The sequence below is a fragment of the Rhinatrema bivittatum genome, chromosome 11 (assembly GCF_901001135.1).
Source record: "Rhinatrema bivittatum chromosome 11, aRhiBiv1.1, whole genome shotgun sequence".
NCBI classification, from domain to species: Eukaryota; Metazoa; Chordata; class Amphibia; order Gymnophiona; family Rhinatrematidae; genus Rhinatrema; species Rhinatrema bivittatum.
In genome coordinates, this window is record NC_042625.1 from 2,839,482 (window position 1) to 2,857,557 (window position 18,076).

The 18,076-nt window shown below is 42.1% G+C and overlaps 1 protein-coding gene across 9 annotated transcripts in view; it reads left to right on the top strand.

Moving 5' to 3' along the window:
- Nucleotides 1–18,076, top strand: part of MTMR3 (myotubularin related protein 3) — a 334,346-nt gene that overhangs the window by 247,050 nt on the left and 69,220 nt on the right. For all 9 annotated transcript variants that reach the window (XM_029619464.1, XM_029619465.1, XM_029619469.1 and 6 more), the window contains one exon: nt 17,105–17,300. In XM_029619464.1, the coding sequence (XP_029475324.1) occupies nt 17,105–17,300 (196 nt within the window). The remainder of the gene's footprint in view (nt 1–17,104; nt 17,301–18,076) is intronic.

Genomic DNA, 18,076 nt, shown 5'->3' on the forward strand with positions numbered 1-18,076 from the left:
GATGAGACCGAACCTTGAGGCTCATCTTAAAAAAGATATAGTTGCATTGGAGAAGGTAGAGAGAAGGGCAACCAAAATGATAGAGGATAGAATGCCTCTCCTATGAGGAAAAGCTAAAGAGGTTAGGGCTGTTTAGCTTGAAGAAGAGACAGCTGAGGGGGGGATATAGAGATCTATAAAATCATGAGAGGTCTTGCAAGGGTAAATGTGAATCGGTTATTTACTCTGTCAGATAAGGACTAGAGGGCGCTCTATGAAGATATCAAATAGCACATTTAAAACTAATTAGATACAATTCTCTCACTCAATGCACAATTAAGCTCTGGAATTTGTTGCCAGAGGATATTGTTAGGGTAGTTAGTGTAGCTGGGTTTAAAAAAGGTTTGGATAAGTTCTTGGAGGAGAAGTCCATTAACTGCTATTAATCAAGTTGACTTAGGGAATAGCCACTGCTATTACTGGCAATAGAAGCATGGGATCCACTTAGTTTTGGGTACTTGCCAGGTACTTGTAACCTAGATTGGCCACTGTTGGAAACAGTGAGCTGGGCTTGATGGAACCTTGGTCTGACCCAGTGTGACAACTTCTTATGTTCTTAACTTACAGTCAAATACCTGCTTTAGCACTGCCCACACAGGGCTGTTAAAAATGGACCTTGCAGGTGTCACTACCCCAGCTTCCCTTAATTCATCAATAGTAGTCTGTACAACTGTGGAGGGGCATTTTGTCATCAATTGATCAGAATGTACAACCTCAGTGGGTTTTGGAAGAGATATAGGATCTGGATATACATCTGCCCATGTTTTACTTCCAGGTCAAACAGTTTGATAAAATCAGTATCTAATATGCAATCTTTCTGGAGAGCAATGCGACCATCCTCAGTAGTTAGATACGCTAGGATCTGCACTCTTGTAACGGAACCTCCGTATGCCTCCAGTTGTACTGGCCGGCCCCTTTACCTGCCTCCGCCCCTGAATGCACCAGGGCATTAATCAGTTGCTTACTTTCCCCTTTCCATGAAACAATTTTATACATATCGGGCCATTGATTATCTGCCATGGAAAAATGTTTTATGTGGCAACAGAAGCTCAGCCAATTTCCTACAGAGATTAGCCAAGTCCAGGAGTTGGGGGGCTGAAGAATTTCTGATACCTGTAGACTCTTGCTTCTCCAGTAACGTCTATATCAGTATGGTGAGGGCACGCCAGATTTTACCCTGAAGGGACTAGAAGACCAGCTTATGCAAAATATCCTGAGCAGAATAAGGAGAGGGAGCTTGTCTATGCGAATCCCCCATCTCCACAGGAAAAACGTCCTTCGGACTTTCCCCCCTTCATGACTGTCTCCTGTGCTATCATCTAAATCCAGTGCATATAGGTCTTACAATTTAGCAATCAGTTCATTTCTTAGTGTCCAGTCAGATAAACCCAGAATAAGTGGGTTATGCACCTCTACCAGCAGATGGAGACTTAACAAACTGATGTCACAGTGTATATGTGTATATATACCCCTGCAGTGACATCAGCTTGCCAGTATTCTCCATCTCCAGCAGATGGTAGACGTGCATTTCTCTACCGGAGATTGCTTCATTTTGTAAAAGGAGAATTAAGGATATTACATTACCTCACTCTCCTGCGGTGATAACAAAAAGTTCTCCCCCCCAGTTGAGAATTCCTGAGGTGATTTCTGTGGTCCCTCAAATGAGTGCCTTGGTCTGGTAGCTGGTTTTTCAGCCAGTGTGGACTTAGCTCCTTAAGCAGCTAAAAGGCTGCTTAAGGTGCAGGAAGCTGAGTGCGGTGGTAACAGCATATGCCCTCTCCCCCCGCAGCTGGCGACTGCTCTATATTCAGCCATGTAAGGCTGAGCCCAGGTAAGTTTCAAAAAAATAAAGTATATTTACAGAGACGTAAGAGGAGGCTTTTGTGTAGTGTAGGGCTTCCTCTTTTTTCCCGGTCTCTGTACTCGGTGCACTGTTCCGCTGTTTGGCCATTTCTTTGGGAGGTTGAGGGACATGGGCAGCCTGGCGGGCAGAGCAGCCTCTGTAGGCTAGGCCCCGCTCTGAGGCTTTTTCGCTGCACGCCATGTGGTAGTCCGCAACGGACTACCACATGGCGTGCCCTCCTGTAGAGGGCAGCTTTTCTTAGGCTGCCCTCTACAGGATTTTGGTTCAGCTTGTGCGTCTAGCTGTGCCTGCCTCTGGTGACCTGCACGTGGAACAGGGAGCATTTCAGAGAATGCTACCCTGGAGATTCTGGATTTAAGCTTTCTACCTAAGAGCCTAAATTTGGCTTCCAGAACCTCCCTCCCACATTTTCCTATGTCGTTGGTGCCCACATGTACCACGACAGCCGGCTCCTCTCCAGCACTGTCTAAAATCCTACCTAGGTGATGCGTGAGGTCCACCACCTTCGCACCAGGTAGGCATGTTACCAGGCGATCCTCACGCCCACCAGCCACCGAGCTGTCTACATTCCTAATAATCAAATCACCAGCTATGACAGCCGACCTAACCCTTCCCTCCTGGGGCGTAGGCATTGGGGAGATATCCTCGGTGCGAAAGGACAATGCATCACCTGGAGAGCAGGTCCTTGCTATAGGATCCTTTCCTGCTGCACCAGGTTGATGGTTTCCAATCATGAGACCACCTTCCTGCTTAAGTTTTTAATTGTTTAAGCTCCTTTTTTGCAGACATGATTCATGGAGCAGTTTTTAGCAGTTGTTCGGTCTGGTTTTTTGCCAGCGACGAAGTGGTAGTCCGGAAATTTGGTTGGGTGCTACCCTTCGTTATTTAGTTCTGTTAGCATGGGCTTAGGTACAGGTCAATACTGAGTGATTGCAGATGGCACTCTCGTTATGTTACAGTGCCCAAAGTTCTAATTGTTCTCTGACTCCACCTGCTGGTAGGAATACACACCCACTCCACTGCCCACTCCCTTCCACTGAGAAAATTGTCCATTTAATCCTACTCTCTGTTTCCTGTCTTTTAGCCAGTTTGCAACCCATGAAAGGACATTGCCGCCTATCCCATGACTTTTTACTTTTCCTAGAAGCCTCTCATGAGGAACTTTGTCAAACGCCTTCTGAAAATCCAAGTATACTATATCTACCGGTTCTCCTTTATCCACATGTTTATTAACTCCTTCAAAAAAGTGAATCAGATTTGTGAGGCAAGACTTGCCCTGGGTAAAGCCATGCTGACTTTGTTCCATTAAACCATGTCTTTCTATATGTTCTGTGATTTTGATGTTTAGAACATTTTTCCACTATTTTTCCTGGCACTGAAGTCAGGCTAACTGGTCTGTAGTTTCCCAGATCGCCCCTGGAGCCCTTTTTAAATATTGAGGTTACATTTGCTATCCTCCAGTCTTCAGGTACAATGGATGATTTTAATGATAGGTTACAAATTTTTACTAATAGGTCTGAAATTTCATTTTTGAGTTCCTTCAGAACTCTGGGGTGTATACCATCCAGTCCAGGTGATTTACTACTCTTCAGTTTGTCAATCAGGCCTACCACATCTTCTAGGTTCACCGTGATTTGATTCAGTCCATCTGAATCATTACCCATGAAAACCTTCTCCATTACGGGTACCTCCCCAACATCCTCTTCAGTAAACACCGAAGCAAAGAAATCATTTAATCTTTCCGCGATGGCCTTATCTTCTCTAAGTGCCCCTTTAACCCCTCGATCATCTAACGGTCCAACTGACTCCCTCACAGGCTTTCTGCTTCGGATATATTTTAAAAAGTTTTTACTGTGAGTTTTTGCCTCTACAGCTAAATTCTTTTCAAATTCTCTCTTAGCCTGTCTTATCAATGTCTTACATTTAACTTGCCAACATTTATGCTTTATCCTATTTTCTTCTGTTGGATCCTTAATGTGTGGAATACATCTAGACTGTGCTTCTAGAATGCTATTTTTTAACAATGACCACGCCTCTTGGACATTTTTTACTTTTGTAGCTGCTCCTTTCAGTTTTTTTCTAACAATTTTTCTCATTTTCTCAAAGTTTCCCTTTTGAAAGTTTAGCACAAGAGCCTTGGGTTTGCTCACTGTTCCTCTTCCAGTCATTAAATCAAATTTGATCATATTATGATCACTATTGCAAGCGGCACCACCACCATTACCTCTCTCACCAAGTCCTGTGCTCCACTGAGTATTGGATCTAAAATTGCTCCCTCTCTCGTCGGTTCCTGAATCAATTGCTCCATAAAGCTATCATTTATTCCATCCAGGAACGTTATCTCTGTAGCTTGTCCTGATGATACATTTACCCAGTCAATATTGGGGTAATTGAAGTCTAATAGCAAAAAAATGTGGAAATCACAATATTATGAATAATAGCCTAAGAAGGTGTCAGCAAGCCTGACGTTATATGTCCTTATTATAGACACTAACCGGTCTACTCAATCATCCACCTTCATCATTTTTTAATTCTTTAATGCTTCAAAAATATTTTTTATAGAGCTTTTTTTAAACTTTTAATTAAAACAGTCCTCCATCCATGGATCTCAAGATGACTCAGACTCTTATCAAAAAAACATTCTTATCGCCCTACACAGGCCGGTGTTTCGCAAACTCAGCTTCATCAGGGGCACATCAAAAAATGTTTTAGCAAGAGTCAGTTTCCTAGAATAACCATATTGTAGTTAATTTATATATCGAATAGCAAGAAAGTAAAAAATACTACTTATCTGATGATAGCATGGCTAACCATTCAAACGGGACCAGGCGTCTCAACTGTCTTGTCAACAGGAAGATTGGAGGAACTGAAACCGAGGCTCACGTCTCTTTAAATTCACCCAAAAGTCTGACGTCAATGACCAAAGTCAGGTATAGTTGAGATGTCATAGATTGATCTATAAAAAATAATCAACCCAGAAAAGCATGTAAATCCAACTCATTATTTAAGCCAAACGGATGAACAGTATTAAGTCTGTATATCCAGCGTTGTTCAGCCTGCAATAAAAGATGATGTCGATCTCCCCCTCGCCAATGCGGTAATATATGGTCTATTGCACAGAAAAGAAGATCAGCAAAAGTATGTTTGTGTTCCTGACAATGCAACACCAAGGGTTCATCCTCCCAATTATTTTTAATATTAGAACGATGTTCTATCATTCTCGTCTTCAAGAGATGCTTAGTCTTCCCAACATAGAGTAATGAACACGGACATTGAATCAGGTTGACCACCATCAAGGAATCACAAGTAGTGTTGTGTTTAAGAAATACTTTATAACCCGAAGGCAAAATTAGATGATCCTGAATAGACATAGATGATTGGCAAATGGAACAGTTATGACAAGGGTAATGAGATCCCAAAGTGCTATTGGATGAAACTGATGTCACAGAGCTGTCAGATTTTACTAACAAATTTCTCAAATTTGCAGCGCGGGAAAAGGTGATCCATGGGGGTAATTGAAAAATCTCATGTACTTGCAGAACATGCCAATATTTTAAAATTGACTCTCGAACCTTAGAGGCAGCAGTAGAGTAGGGTAAAATACAAGTCTGACGTACAGAGTCTTCTGTTGAACGTGGAAGGAACAAATATTCACGATGAGAATATTTAGCCCGAAGATATGCCTTCCTAATACATGAGTGAGGATAGCCTCTCGCAGAGAAACGTTCATTTAGCACTTTAGACTGTATTTCAAAATCTGCTGTAGATGTGCATAGGCGTCTGAGACGGATATATTGGCTTACTGGTAAGTTTCTCTTACACTCGAATAATGAAGGTAGGTATTCGAACTGACAGATTTCCGATACAGTGAAGTGACAAATTTTCTACCAGTTAAAGTGATGCGAATGTCCAAAAATGTAATTGTGCGTGAATCAATTGAAGCTGTAAATTTCAAATGAGAGTTACAAGAGTTTAACCAAATCAAAAACAATTGGAATGATTCTTCATTTCCCCTCCATAGAACAAAAACATCATCGATGTAACGTTTCCAGGTAACTAATTGTTGCATAAATGGATGATTAGTGAGCCAACTGTTCTCAAAATGATGCATATAAAGGTTTGCCAAATCTGGGGCCATGGTTGCCCCCATGGCCGTACCACATACTTGCAGAAAAAATTCTTGATTAAAGGCAAAAAAAATTTTCTTTAAAGGAATCTGTAGAAGTTGTGACAAGTAGTCACTAGGAATTCGATGTGGTCTAGGGCGTTGATCAAAACAATTTTGTGCAATTTCTATAGCCTCATCTTGAGGTATAGAAGTATATAAGGCTTCTACATCCAAGGTCACTAGTTTTAAATCATGGTGTTAATATCCAAATGTTCCAAAAACACAATCATGTCTGCTGAATCCCTAATGTAAGATGGCATTAGGGGAACAAAGGGTGCCAAAAAATGGTCAACAAACCGGGAAAGAGGTTCAAGAAGTGAGCCGCAACCTGAAACAATTGGACGTCCTGGTTGGTGATCAATATTCTTATGAATCTTTGGTAGCGTGTAGAAAACAGGAACACGAGGGTGTTGCTTGATGAAAAAATTAGATTCCTTGGGGGTCAAGAAGCCTGACTTGGTACCGATTTTTACCACGGACGTAATAAGATTTTTTATCTCGGTGGTGGGGTCTGCATCCAGGCGTGTGTAAAAACGAGCGTCCTCTAATTGACGACGAATTTCATTCTCGTAATCAACTCGATCTTGAAGAACAATTTTACCGCCTTTATCAGCAGATTTAATGATTAGATCAGGTGCAGATTGAAGTTCACGAAGGGCATCACGTTCACGCCGGGAAAAATTATGAAATGTCGCATCCGCAGTGAGATCCAAAGATGAAATATCTCGTGAAATTAACTGATAAAAGACATTAATAGCCGGGTCTTCAGGTCCTGGAGGGCTCCAAGTAGAAGGATTAGAAAGAATGGATAAATCCACGGAAGAAGGATGAGATGTGAAAAAAATTTTTATTTTCAAAGTGCGGACAAATCGAAATAGAGCCACTTGTAAAGAAAATGTATCACCAAGGTTAGTGGGTGCAAATGAGTCCTCACTCCAATACTTGTAATTCAATCGGAGAAAGTTGCCGAGATAAATTAAGAATCAGGGATTTTTCACTTGCTGGGACCGCGTGATGCGTGGTTCGTATTTGTCTTGTCGACCCGCTGGTGGATATCGGGGTTCGTAGGTGTCCTGTCGTCCGGCAGACTGATATCAATTGCAGCAGCTCCGATACGGGCGGCGAGAGCCTCGTGAATTTTGTCCCAAAAAAGACTGTGCAGCTGACTCAATCATTGTTGACGGGAACGAATATCATCGTCTCCTGAAGAATCATCTGTATTGGAATCAAAGGTAACATGTCGAGATGTTTTTTCAATATGATCCTTTGTCATCCAGGGATAGACATAACCTTTATTATAATCCCATTCATCACGGCAAAATTTATCAAATTTGAATTGGCGTAACTCTGATTTAAATTTCTCAATTAATTCTTCAGTAGATTTCATCTGGGCATTGAAGTGATCTATTTCTACAGTAGATGCTAGCATCGTCTTAGTGATCTCAATTTCTTCGCGTATCACAATGTCTGAAGACTGGGATTTTTTAATGATCAGAATCATCATGTCTAGGCAACATTTATTGAGTACTGCATTCCAATCGGAAACTAACTCAGCGTCTTCTTTATATAAATGTGGTTTCTTTATCATGCAAAGACCTCGAGGTATATGTTGGACCCGACAATATTCTAATAGAGTATCGGCATGAGAAATAGTGCGGATTGAATGACGAAGTAATTTTTGGAGCGTAAACCACTGTAAATCCGGTGAAGTGGAATTAGTGGAAGTAACAAAGGAAGATGGCTTCTCCAACAGGGCTTGTAGGTCAGCGTCAGAAAAACTTAGAGTTTTTAAGGGAATAACAGCTTCAGCCTCCATGACTCACAATAGTGGAGCACAACACACAAAAAAAAGTCGATGGATAACCACAAAAATAATCTAATAGCAAAAAAATGTGGAAATCACAATATTATGAATAATAGCCTAAGAAGGTGTCAGCAAGCCTGACGTTATATGTCCTTATTATAGACACTAACCGGTCTACTCAATCATCCACCTTCATCATTTTTTAATTCTTTAATGCTTCAAAAATATTTTTTATAGAGCTTTTTTTAAATTTTTAATTAAAACAGTCCTCCATCCATGGATCTCAAGATGACTCAGACTCTTATCAAAAAAACATTCTTATCGCCCTACACAGGCCGGTGTTTCGCAAACTCAGCTTCATCAGGGGCACATCAAAAAATGTTTTAGCATGAGTCAGTTTCCTAGAATAACCATATTGTAGTTAATTTATATATCGAATAGCAAGAAAGTAAAAAATACTACTTATCTGATGATAGCATTACTTATCTGATGAAGCATTAAAGAATTAAAAAATGATGAAGGTGGTGATTGAGTAGACCGGTTAGTGTCCATAATAAGGACATATAACGTCAGGCTTGCTGGCACCTTGCTGGCACCTTCTTAGGCTAAAGAATGTAAACTTAGATAAGTTTTTTATAACAATTACTACTAGTTTGAATTTGCTACTGCAATTTCGATAATTGTAAACCGGCTTGACATGTATTTGAAAGTCGGTATATAAAGTTGTATAAATAAAATAAATAAATATTCATAATATTGTGATTTCCACATTTTTTTGCTATTAGATTATTTTTGTGGTTATCCATCGACTCTCTTTTGTGTGTTGGTAATTGAAGTCTCCCATTATTACCGCACTACCAATTTGATTAGCTTCCCTAATATCTCTTAGCATTTCACTGTCCTTCTCACCATCTTGACCAGGTGGACGGTAGTATACCCCTATCACTATAGTTTTCCCCGACACACAAGGGATTTCTACCCATAAAGATTCAATTTTGTATTTAGTCTCAGGCAGGATGTTTATCCTGTTGGACTCTGTGCTATCCCGGACATAAAGTGCCACACCTCCTCCCGGGTGCTCCTCTCTGTCATTGCGATATAATTTGTACCCCGGTATAGCACTGTCCCATTGGTTATCCTCTTTCCACCATGTCTCTGAGATGCCAATTAAGTCTATGTCATCATTCACTGCTATACATTCTAATTCTCCCATCTTACTTCTTAGACTTCTGGCATTAGCATACAAACATTTCAAAGTTTGTTTTTTGTTTGTATCTTCTTTCTGCTTTTTAATTGATAGGGATAAGTTAGAATTTTTTAGCTCAGGTGAGTTTTTAGTTACAGGTACTTGGACTGTTTTTCTAATTATTGGAACCTCACTGTCGGGATGCCCTAATTCTATTGCATCATTAGTATCCTTTGAAGATACCTCTCTCCGAACCATGCGCTGCTGAGCGACTGTCGGCTTTCCCCTTTGTTCTAGTTTAAAAGAGAAGATAAGCTAATCACAGAAAGATTAAACGATTTCTCTGCTGAAGAGAATGTTGGGGAGATACCCGTTCTGGAGAAGGTTTTCATGGGTAATGATTCAGATGGACTGAACCAAATCATGGTGAGCATAGAAGATGTGATAGGCCTGATTGACAAACTGAAGAGTAGTAAATCACCTGGTCTGGTTGGCATACACCCCAGGGTTCTGAAGGAATTAAAAAATGAAATTTCAGATATATTAGTAAATAAAATCATCCATTGTACCTGAAGATTTGAAGGTGGCTAATGTAACCCCAATATTTAAAAAGGGCTCCAGGGGCGATCCAGGAAACTACAGACCAGTTAGCCTGACTTCAGTGCCTGGAAAAATAGTGGAAAGTGTTCTAAATATCAAAATCACAGAAAGACATGGTTTAATTGAACAAAATCAGCATGGCTTTACTCAAAGCAAGTCTTACCTCACAAATCTGCTTCACTCTTTTGAAGGGAGTTAATAACATGTAGATAAAGGTGAACCGGTAGATGTAGTGTATTTGGATTTTCAGAAGGCATTTGACAAAGTTCCTCATGAGAGGCTTCTAGGAAAAGTAAAAAGTTATGGGATAGGAGGTGATGTCCTTTTGTGGATTACAAACTGGCTAAAAGACAGGAAACAGAGAGTAGGATTAAATGGACAATTTTTTCAGTGGAGGGGAGTGGGCAGAGAGTGCCTCAGGGATCTGTACTGGGACCTGTGCTTTTTAATATATTTATAAATGATCTGGAAAGGAATAGAGTGAGTGAGTAATCAAATTTGCAGATGATACAAAATTGTTCAGAGTAGTTAAATCACAAGCAGATATAAATTGCAGGAAGACCTTGTGAGAATGGAAAATTGGGCATCGAAATTGAGGATGAAATTTAATGTGTATAAGTGCAAGGTGATGCATATAGGGAAAACTACCCCATGCCATAGTTACACAATGTTAGATTCCATATTAGGAGCTACCACCCAAGAAAGAAATCTAAGCATCATAGTGGATAACACATTGAAATCATCGGTTCAGTGTGCTGCGGCAGTCAAAAAAGCAAACAGAATGTTAGGAATTATTAGAAAGGGAATGGTGAATAAAACGGAAAATGTCATAATGCCTCTGTATCGCTCCATGGTGAGACCGCACCTTGAATACTGTGTACAATTGTGGTCATCGCATCTCAAAAAAGATATAGTTGCGATAGAGAAGGTACAGAGAAGGGCGACCAAAATGATAAAGGGGATTGAACAGCTCTCCTATAGAGGAAAGACTAAAGAGGTTAGGACTGTTTAGCTTGGAGAAGAGACAGCTGAGGGGGGATAAGATAGAGTTGTTTAAAATCATGAGAGATCTAGAATGGATAAATATGAATCGGTTATTTACTCTTTCGGATAATAAGAACATAAGAAAATGCCGTACTGGGTCAGACCAAGGTTCCATCAAGCCCAGCATCCTGCCTCCAACAGTGGCCAATCCAGGCCACAAGAACCTGGCAAGTACCCAAAAACCAAGTCTATTCCATGTTACCATTGCTAATGGCAGTGGCTATTCTCTAGGTGAACTTAATAGCAGGTAATGGACTTCTCCTCCAAGAACTTATCCAATCCTTTTTTAAACACAGCTATACTAACTGCACTAACCACATCCTCTGGCAACAAATTCCAGAGTTTAATTGTGCGTTGAGTAAAAAAGAACTTTCTCCGATTAGTTTTAAATGTGCCACATGCTAACTTCATTGAGTGCCCCCTAGTCTTTCTATTATCCGAAAGAGTAAAAAAACGATTCACATCTACCCGTTCTAGACCTCTCATGATTTTAAACACCTCTATCATATCCCCCCTCAGACGTCTCTTCTCCAAGCTGAAAAGTCCTAACCTCTTTAGTCTTTCCTCATAGGGGAGTTGTTCCATTCCCCTTATCATTTTGGTAGCCCTTCTCTGTACCTTCTCCATCACAATTATATCTTTTTTGAGATGTGGTGACCAGAATTGTACACAGTATTCAAGGTGCGGTCTCACCATGGAGCGATACAGAGGCATTATGACATTTTCCGTTTTATTAACCATTCCCTTTCTAATAATTCCCAATATTCTGTTTGCTTTTTTGACTGCCGCAGCACACTGAACCGACGATTTCAATGTGTTATCCACTATGACACGTAGATCTCTTTCTTGGGTTGTAGCACCTAATATGGAACCCAACATTGTGTAATTTTAGCATGGGTTATTTTTCCCTATATGCATCACCTTGCACTTATCCACATTAAATTTCATCTGCCATTTGGATGCCCAATTTTCCAGTCTTCCTGCAATTTATCACAATCTGCTTGTGATTTAACTACTCTGAATAATTTTGTGTCATCTGCAAATACAAACAGTCTAACTTCAGTTAGTCAGCCTGACTGACTCACTGCTCTCTTGATTAACAAATGTTGGTCCCTATTCAAACCCAATCACACTACCTCAACACCTTTCCAAGGTGAGTAACTGAGCTGAACTATTCAACTTTTTTACTTAGGTATACACTGCTCCTAGATTATTTCTAGCTTGTGGCTACTTTTTGGGGGTTTTTTGTTTTTTGTGGGGTTTTTTTTTCCTCAATACAAGCACTCAGTTAGTATTAAATACAAACACTCAGTTCTTTAAAAGTCTGGAGAACACTCAGTTCTGCAGACTTTTAAAAAATAAACACACTACCTACTGCTGCCTTATTGACTGACTAAAAATACAAACAGTCTAACTTGTTTATTCATTGCCTACCTACTGCTACCTTATTGACTGATTATTTAAAAATACAAACAGTCTAACTTGTTTATTCACTGCCTTTCTGACTATTAAAGGCATAAACACACAAACACACTAAATAATATTCCCAAATAGTTAACTTTGCCCCAATACTTTTAAAAAAGACAATGTCCCAAGCAGAAACTTACTGATTCCTTTCAACCACCAGCAAGGTGATCCTCTCCTCTGTGTTCCCACTGAGGGCACTGCATGAAGTTAGCATGTGGCACATTTAAAACTAATCGGAGAAAGTTTTTTTTTCACTCAACGCACAATTAAACTCTGGAATTTGTTGCCAGAGGATGTGGTTAGTGCAGTTATTGTAGCTGGGTTTAAAAAAGGATTGGATAAGTTCTTGGAGGAGAAGTCCATTACCTTCTATTAATTAAGTTGACTTAGAAAATAGCCACTGCTATTACTAGCATCAGTAGCATGGGATAGTTTTTGGGTACTTGCCAGGTTCTTATGGCCTGGATTGGCCACTGTTGGAGACAGGATGCTGGGCTTGATGGACCCTTGGTCTGACCCAGGATGGCATGTTATTATGATCTTAGATTGGCAGCAGGTCCTCCTGATAGGAATCCGGATGGCACTGATGATGAGGCTCATCCTGACTGTCTGGAGAATGGGGAAATTCCTCCAGGACAGGAACCATAAAGGATTATGTTGCACTTCTTTCATAGAGATGAGCTACTGGATCTGATTTCCAAGATGCTGAAGATGCTGGGGCATATTCCATGTCTGAGTCAATGAAAAATCCCATTTTGGTTTCTTTGCGTAAAGCCTCTTGCTTTTTTCCCTGTTATGGAGGCCATTCAAGAATTGATTGATCTTGAGTAGGGACGTCCCAGAGTCTAATTGCAAGGGGTCAGGCTTTGGAAGGCTTGTACTGCTTGGTCCAGTAGTGAGAGAGCGTTTGCGTTTTCTGAAAGTGGATGTGTTTGTCTATGCCTTCTCTAAGTGGAAGACTATCCCCATGGAGGGAGGAGCGGCGTTGCAGGATGTGCATGATAGAAGGATTGAGGGCATCCTTATGCAGTTGGCGATGATCTTGTAGATAGCTTTATGCTCCCTGGTGGCTCGATGACTCTGGAATGAATTCTAGGACTGTTATGGAACCAGCTGCCATCTTTTTAGCTGATACGGGCTGCGATTTGATCCGCAACTCAGCAGAGGGGTGGCATTGGTAATAGTGGCCAGGCATCCGTTATGGCTGAGAAATTGGTCAGCCGATGTGACCTCCAAGGCTAGTCTTACAAAATTGCCCTTTAAGGCTTGCTTTTGATTGGGAGCGAGTTGGAGAAAGTGGGGCAAATTCCCAGTTCCTCGGTTGCCAGAGGATAAGAAGCAGAAGCCGCGCCCCTTTGGCATGAGGGGTCGTACTAGGGGCTCCAAATGTTTTCAACCCTACAGAGGAGCAACCTTTCAGTAGATTTCAGTCCTTTCATCCTAGATAGCCCAGATGGGGTGTGGGCTCATGTAGTGGAACCTCCTGAGCCTCCCTATGAAGATTTGCCCACCCCCCCCGGGAACAGGAGATAGGTTGGTGCCTCTCTCTCTTAGTCAGAGGTGGGTTGAATTTACATCGGAACAGTGGATTCTGGAGGTAATAAGAGAGGGATATTTGCTGGAGTTTCGCAGTGTTCCTCGGGACATGTTCATGGTGTCTCCTTGCCATTTCCCGCAGAAGAAGCAGGCAGTGGAGTGTGCATTGTCAAGGCTCCTCAGTCTGAGGACTGTGGTCCCAGTGCCCACGTGTTAAGAAAATATGGGTCGATATTCCATTTATTTCGTTGTGCCCAAGAAGGAGGTCTCCTTTTGTCCCATACTGGATCTCAAAGGGGCCAACCATCATTTGCGTTTGAGGTGTTTTCGAATGGTTGCACTCTGTGATAATGGCCGTGCTGTTGGAATTTCTGACCATCCTGGATCTGTCCAAGGCTTATTTCCATATTCCCATTCGATTGGAGCACTAGCGATTTTTGTGTTTTGTGGTTTTGCAGTGCCATTATCAGTTTCGGGCACTAACTTTTAGTCTGGCCATCGCTCCCAGAACTTTTTCCAAGATTATAGTGGTGGCGGCGGCGGCAGCAGCAAAGTTGAGAGAGGATTGTATCCTAGTAGACCCATATTTGATTGACTGGCTGATTCGGGCTAATTCTCTGAAAGAGAGCCGCCTGGTGACCCGCAAGGTGATCTCCCTGTTGCAGGAGCTTGGTTGGGTGGTGAATCTAGCCAAGAGCAGTCTTCAGCTATCTCAGTCATTGGAGTATCTGGTTGTTCAGTTCAATGTGAAACAAGGCAAAGTTTTCCTGCCGGTAGCTCATATTCAGAAGTTGATGGCACATGTGCATCTCTTGATGACCACTATACACCCAACAGTGTTGTCCTGTCTTCAGGTACTCTGTTTGATGGCAGCAAGCCTGGAAGTGGTGCCATGGGTGAGAGCACTTATGCGTCTTTTTCTGCGCTCCCTGTTGTCTCATTGGAGCCCACAGACTCCAGGACTATTTGATTTGGCTCCACCTGCCGATGGAAGTCTGCTCTCACCTCCAGTGGTGGTTGCAATCGGATCATCTAAGAGAGGGAGTTTCCCTGAAATCGCTGGACTGGTTAGTACTCACGACAGAAGCGAGCCTCTAGGGTTGGGGAGCTCACTGTCAGGAACTAAAAGCACAAGGGCTCTGGAGTGCAGAAGAGTCTCTCTCTGGAACATCAATCGGCTGGAAGCCCGGGCGGTCTGATTGGCATGCTTGCAGTTTAGTGGCAGGCTACAGGGTCACGTGGTCTGGCTAATTTCGGGCGGTGCGACCACAGTGTCTTACATCAATCGGCATGGAGGAACCAAGAGCCAGCAAGTGTCGCAGGAGATAGACCAACTTATGGAATGGACGGAAGTGCATCTTCGCACATTGCAGGAAAAGACAATGTAAGAACAGACTTGCTCAGCAGGGAGAGACTGAACCCAGGAGAATGGTTTTGTCAGACAAGGTGTTTCAGCTGATAGTGTATTGCTGGGGCCTTCTGTTTCTAGACCTGCTGGCGAACTCTCACAATGCAAGAGTTTCTTGATTCTTTAGTCGCAGGAGAGATCTGAAGTCCTTGGGTATTGATGCTCTTGTGCAGGACTGACCGGAGGACAGGCTGCTGTATGCCTTTCCCCCATGGCCCTTGTTGGGCAGAATAATTCGGAAAGTCAAGGGTCACAGTGGGATGGTGCTTTTGGTGGCACCAGATTGGCACAGGAGACCATGGTATGCAGATCTGTGAAGGCACATGGTAGATACTCCCTTCCGGTTTCCGGCACACAGGAATCTGTTGTGGCAGGGACCTGTTCTTTACAAAGATCTGACTTGAGAGGGCTCGCTTGCTGAAGCATGGATATTCTACTGCGGTGATTGCCAGCTTACTATGGGCAAGAAAGAGCTCCACTTCTTTAGCCTGTGTGTGGGTTTGGTGAGTATTTGAGGCTTGGTGTGAAGGTCAAAGAGTGCTTCCTCATTCAGTTAAGATCCTGCTCATTTTGGAATTTTTGCAGAATGGATTGAACAAAGGGTTTGCCCTTAATTCCTTGAAGGTACAGGTAGTAGCCTTTCCTTGTTTCAGGAGTCAGGTGAATGGAGAATCCTTATCTCATCCAGATATGGCCCGTTTCTTGAGAGATGTGAAACATCTTCGTCCTCCCTTGTGGTTACTGGTACCTTTGTAGAGTCTTAATTTGGTTTTGGATTTCTTGGTGGGCCCTAGGTTTCGACTGATGCGCAGCCTTTCCTTGCGATTATTGACCTTGAAAATAATGTTTCTGGTGACAATATGATCTGTGTGTCGAATTTCAAAGCTTCAGGCCTTGTCTTGCTGGGAGCCGTTCCTTCGGGTGACTCCAGGGGCGTTACAGCTGCGTATTGTTCCTCCTTTTTTTGCCAGAATCGGTCTCAGATGTTCATTTGAATTAATTCATTTCCTTGCCATCTCTGGATAGGAAAAGAGATGTGGAGGAATATAGTCTGTTGTAACCCTTGGACGTCAAAAGATGTTATAAAGTATCTGGAGGTTTTCAAACCCTTCCGAAAGATGGATTGCCTGTTTGTCCTTCATGGTGGAAGTAAACAGGGTGAGCCGGCTTCGTGGGCTACAATTTAGTCCAGTGACTTATTAAGGAGGTAGTCACTGCTACGAATGTGGATGCTGCAAAGCCGTTGCCTTCTCAGGTTAGGACTCATTCCACTAGGGCTCAGGCAGTGTCATGGATGGAAGTTAAATTGTTGTCTCCTGTCGAGATTTGCCAAGCTGCAACGATTTCCAGGTATTATCATCTGGATATGCAGGCCCGGGAGGACGCAGCCTTTGCACATGTGGTTTTGACAAGACCGCAGGCAGCCTCCTGTCCTATTCTGGAGTAACTGGTACATCCCACTGGTCCTGAATTAATCTGTCTGGGTGCTAGCAAATGAGAAATTACTATTTACCTGATAATTTCCTTTTCCTTAATCCAGACAGATGAATTCAGCTTCCTGCCCTTGGCTGCCAAATGATTGTGCTGGTAAGTGTTAATCCAGTCCCTAGACTAGTGTTAATACATTTTTTGTCTGAGTTCAGTGTTTCCTATTGGTTGAATACTAAAATGATTATCTGTTATTAATTGAGTTTTGCTAGTCTGTCCACAGTTGGCTTTTGAAGAGAATACTGCCAGTCTGATATCACTGCAGGGGTATATATATACTGTGACATCAGTTTGCTCCATCTGCTGGTAGAGGTGCATACTAATTGGTCCTGAATTCATCTGTCTGAATTAAGGAAAAGGAAATTATCAGCTAAGTAGTAATTTCTCATTTTGTCTGAGATTTCCTTTTTGCAACCTCTTGCCATGATGTGTTTGAGATGAGTTGTGCTTCATATCTTTTCCGGGTTTAGAATGCTAGTAATCACTCTTTTTTGCTGCAGTTGGCTATCTGCGCTGGAAAGTACCAAGTGGCTGCAGCACCTTTCTGTGCTCCTGAAATCGGCCTTGCTGGTCGTGCATGCATTGGACAGAGACCAGCGACCTGTTCTCGTGCACTGCTCTGATGGCTGGGACCGTACCCCACAGATAGTGGCCCTGGCCAAATTGCTATTGGATCCATATTACAGAACCATAGAGGTATGCAAACTCCTGATTCAGTGCACTGTCTGCCTCTGCATTCTTTCTTCCCTTTCTCTCTATTTCCAGCTAGTTTTCTAACCTTTCAGGGCATTATTTTGATATTGTGAATAAATCTTATTTAGTGTTATCCCAGGACAAGCAGGATGCTAGTCCTCACATGTGGGTGACATCACTGATGGAGCCCTATTGCGGAAAACTTTCTGTCAAAGTTTCTAGAAACTTTTGACTGGCACTCTGAGCCCACTGAGCATGCCCAGCATGCCATGATATTCTCTGCTACAGGGGTCTCCCTTCAGTCTTCGTTTTTCTGCGCTGCTGTTAGCATCGCGAAGCAGGAGCCTGTGTAAGTTTTCTCACATACTGTTTGACTAAAATCAGATTTTAAAAACATGTATTTCTCTCCCATATCGGTGTCTCTCGTGTTACCACCGGCCGGTGAGTAAATTTAGACTCTTTTTTTACTTTCTTGAGTAGAAATCATTTTTCTCTCGTTTTTCTCCCATTTTCAGCCTTGGGCGAATTACTGTTTTATGTAAACCGGAGTGATTTGTATTTCATACAGGAACCTCTGTATATAAAAATTAAAAATAAATAAAATAAATAGATTTTCATCGACGGCTGTCAGCAAAAATATGGCCATGGGATTTTAAAAATGTTACAACTGTAATAGGACTATGTCCATTACAGATCCACACCTCGAATGTGTCTTTTGCTTAGGTCAAACACATGATGTAACAGCCTATCCCAAGTGTGCTGAAATGACTGCGAAGGGT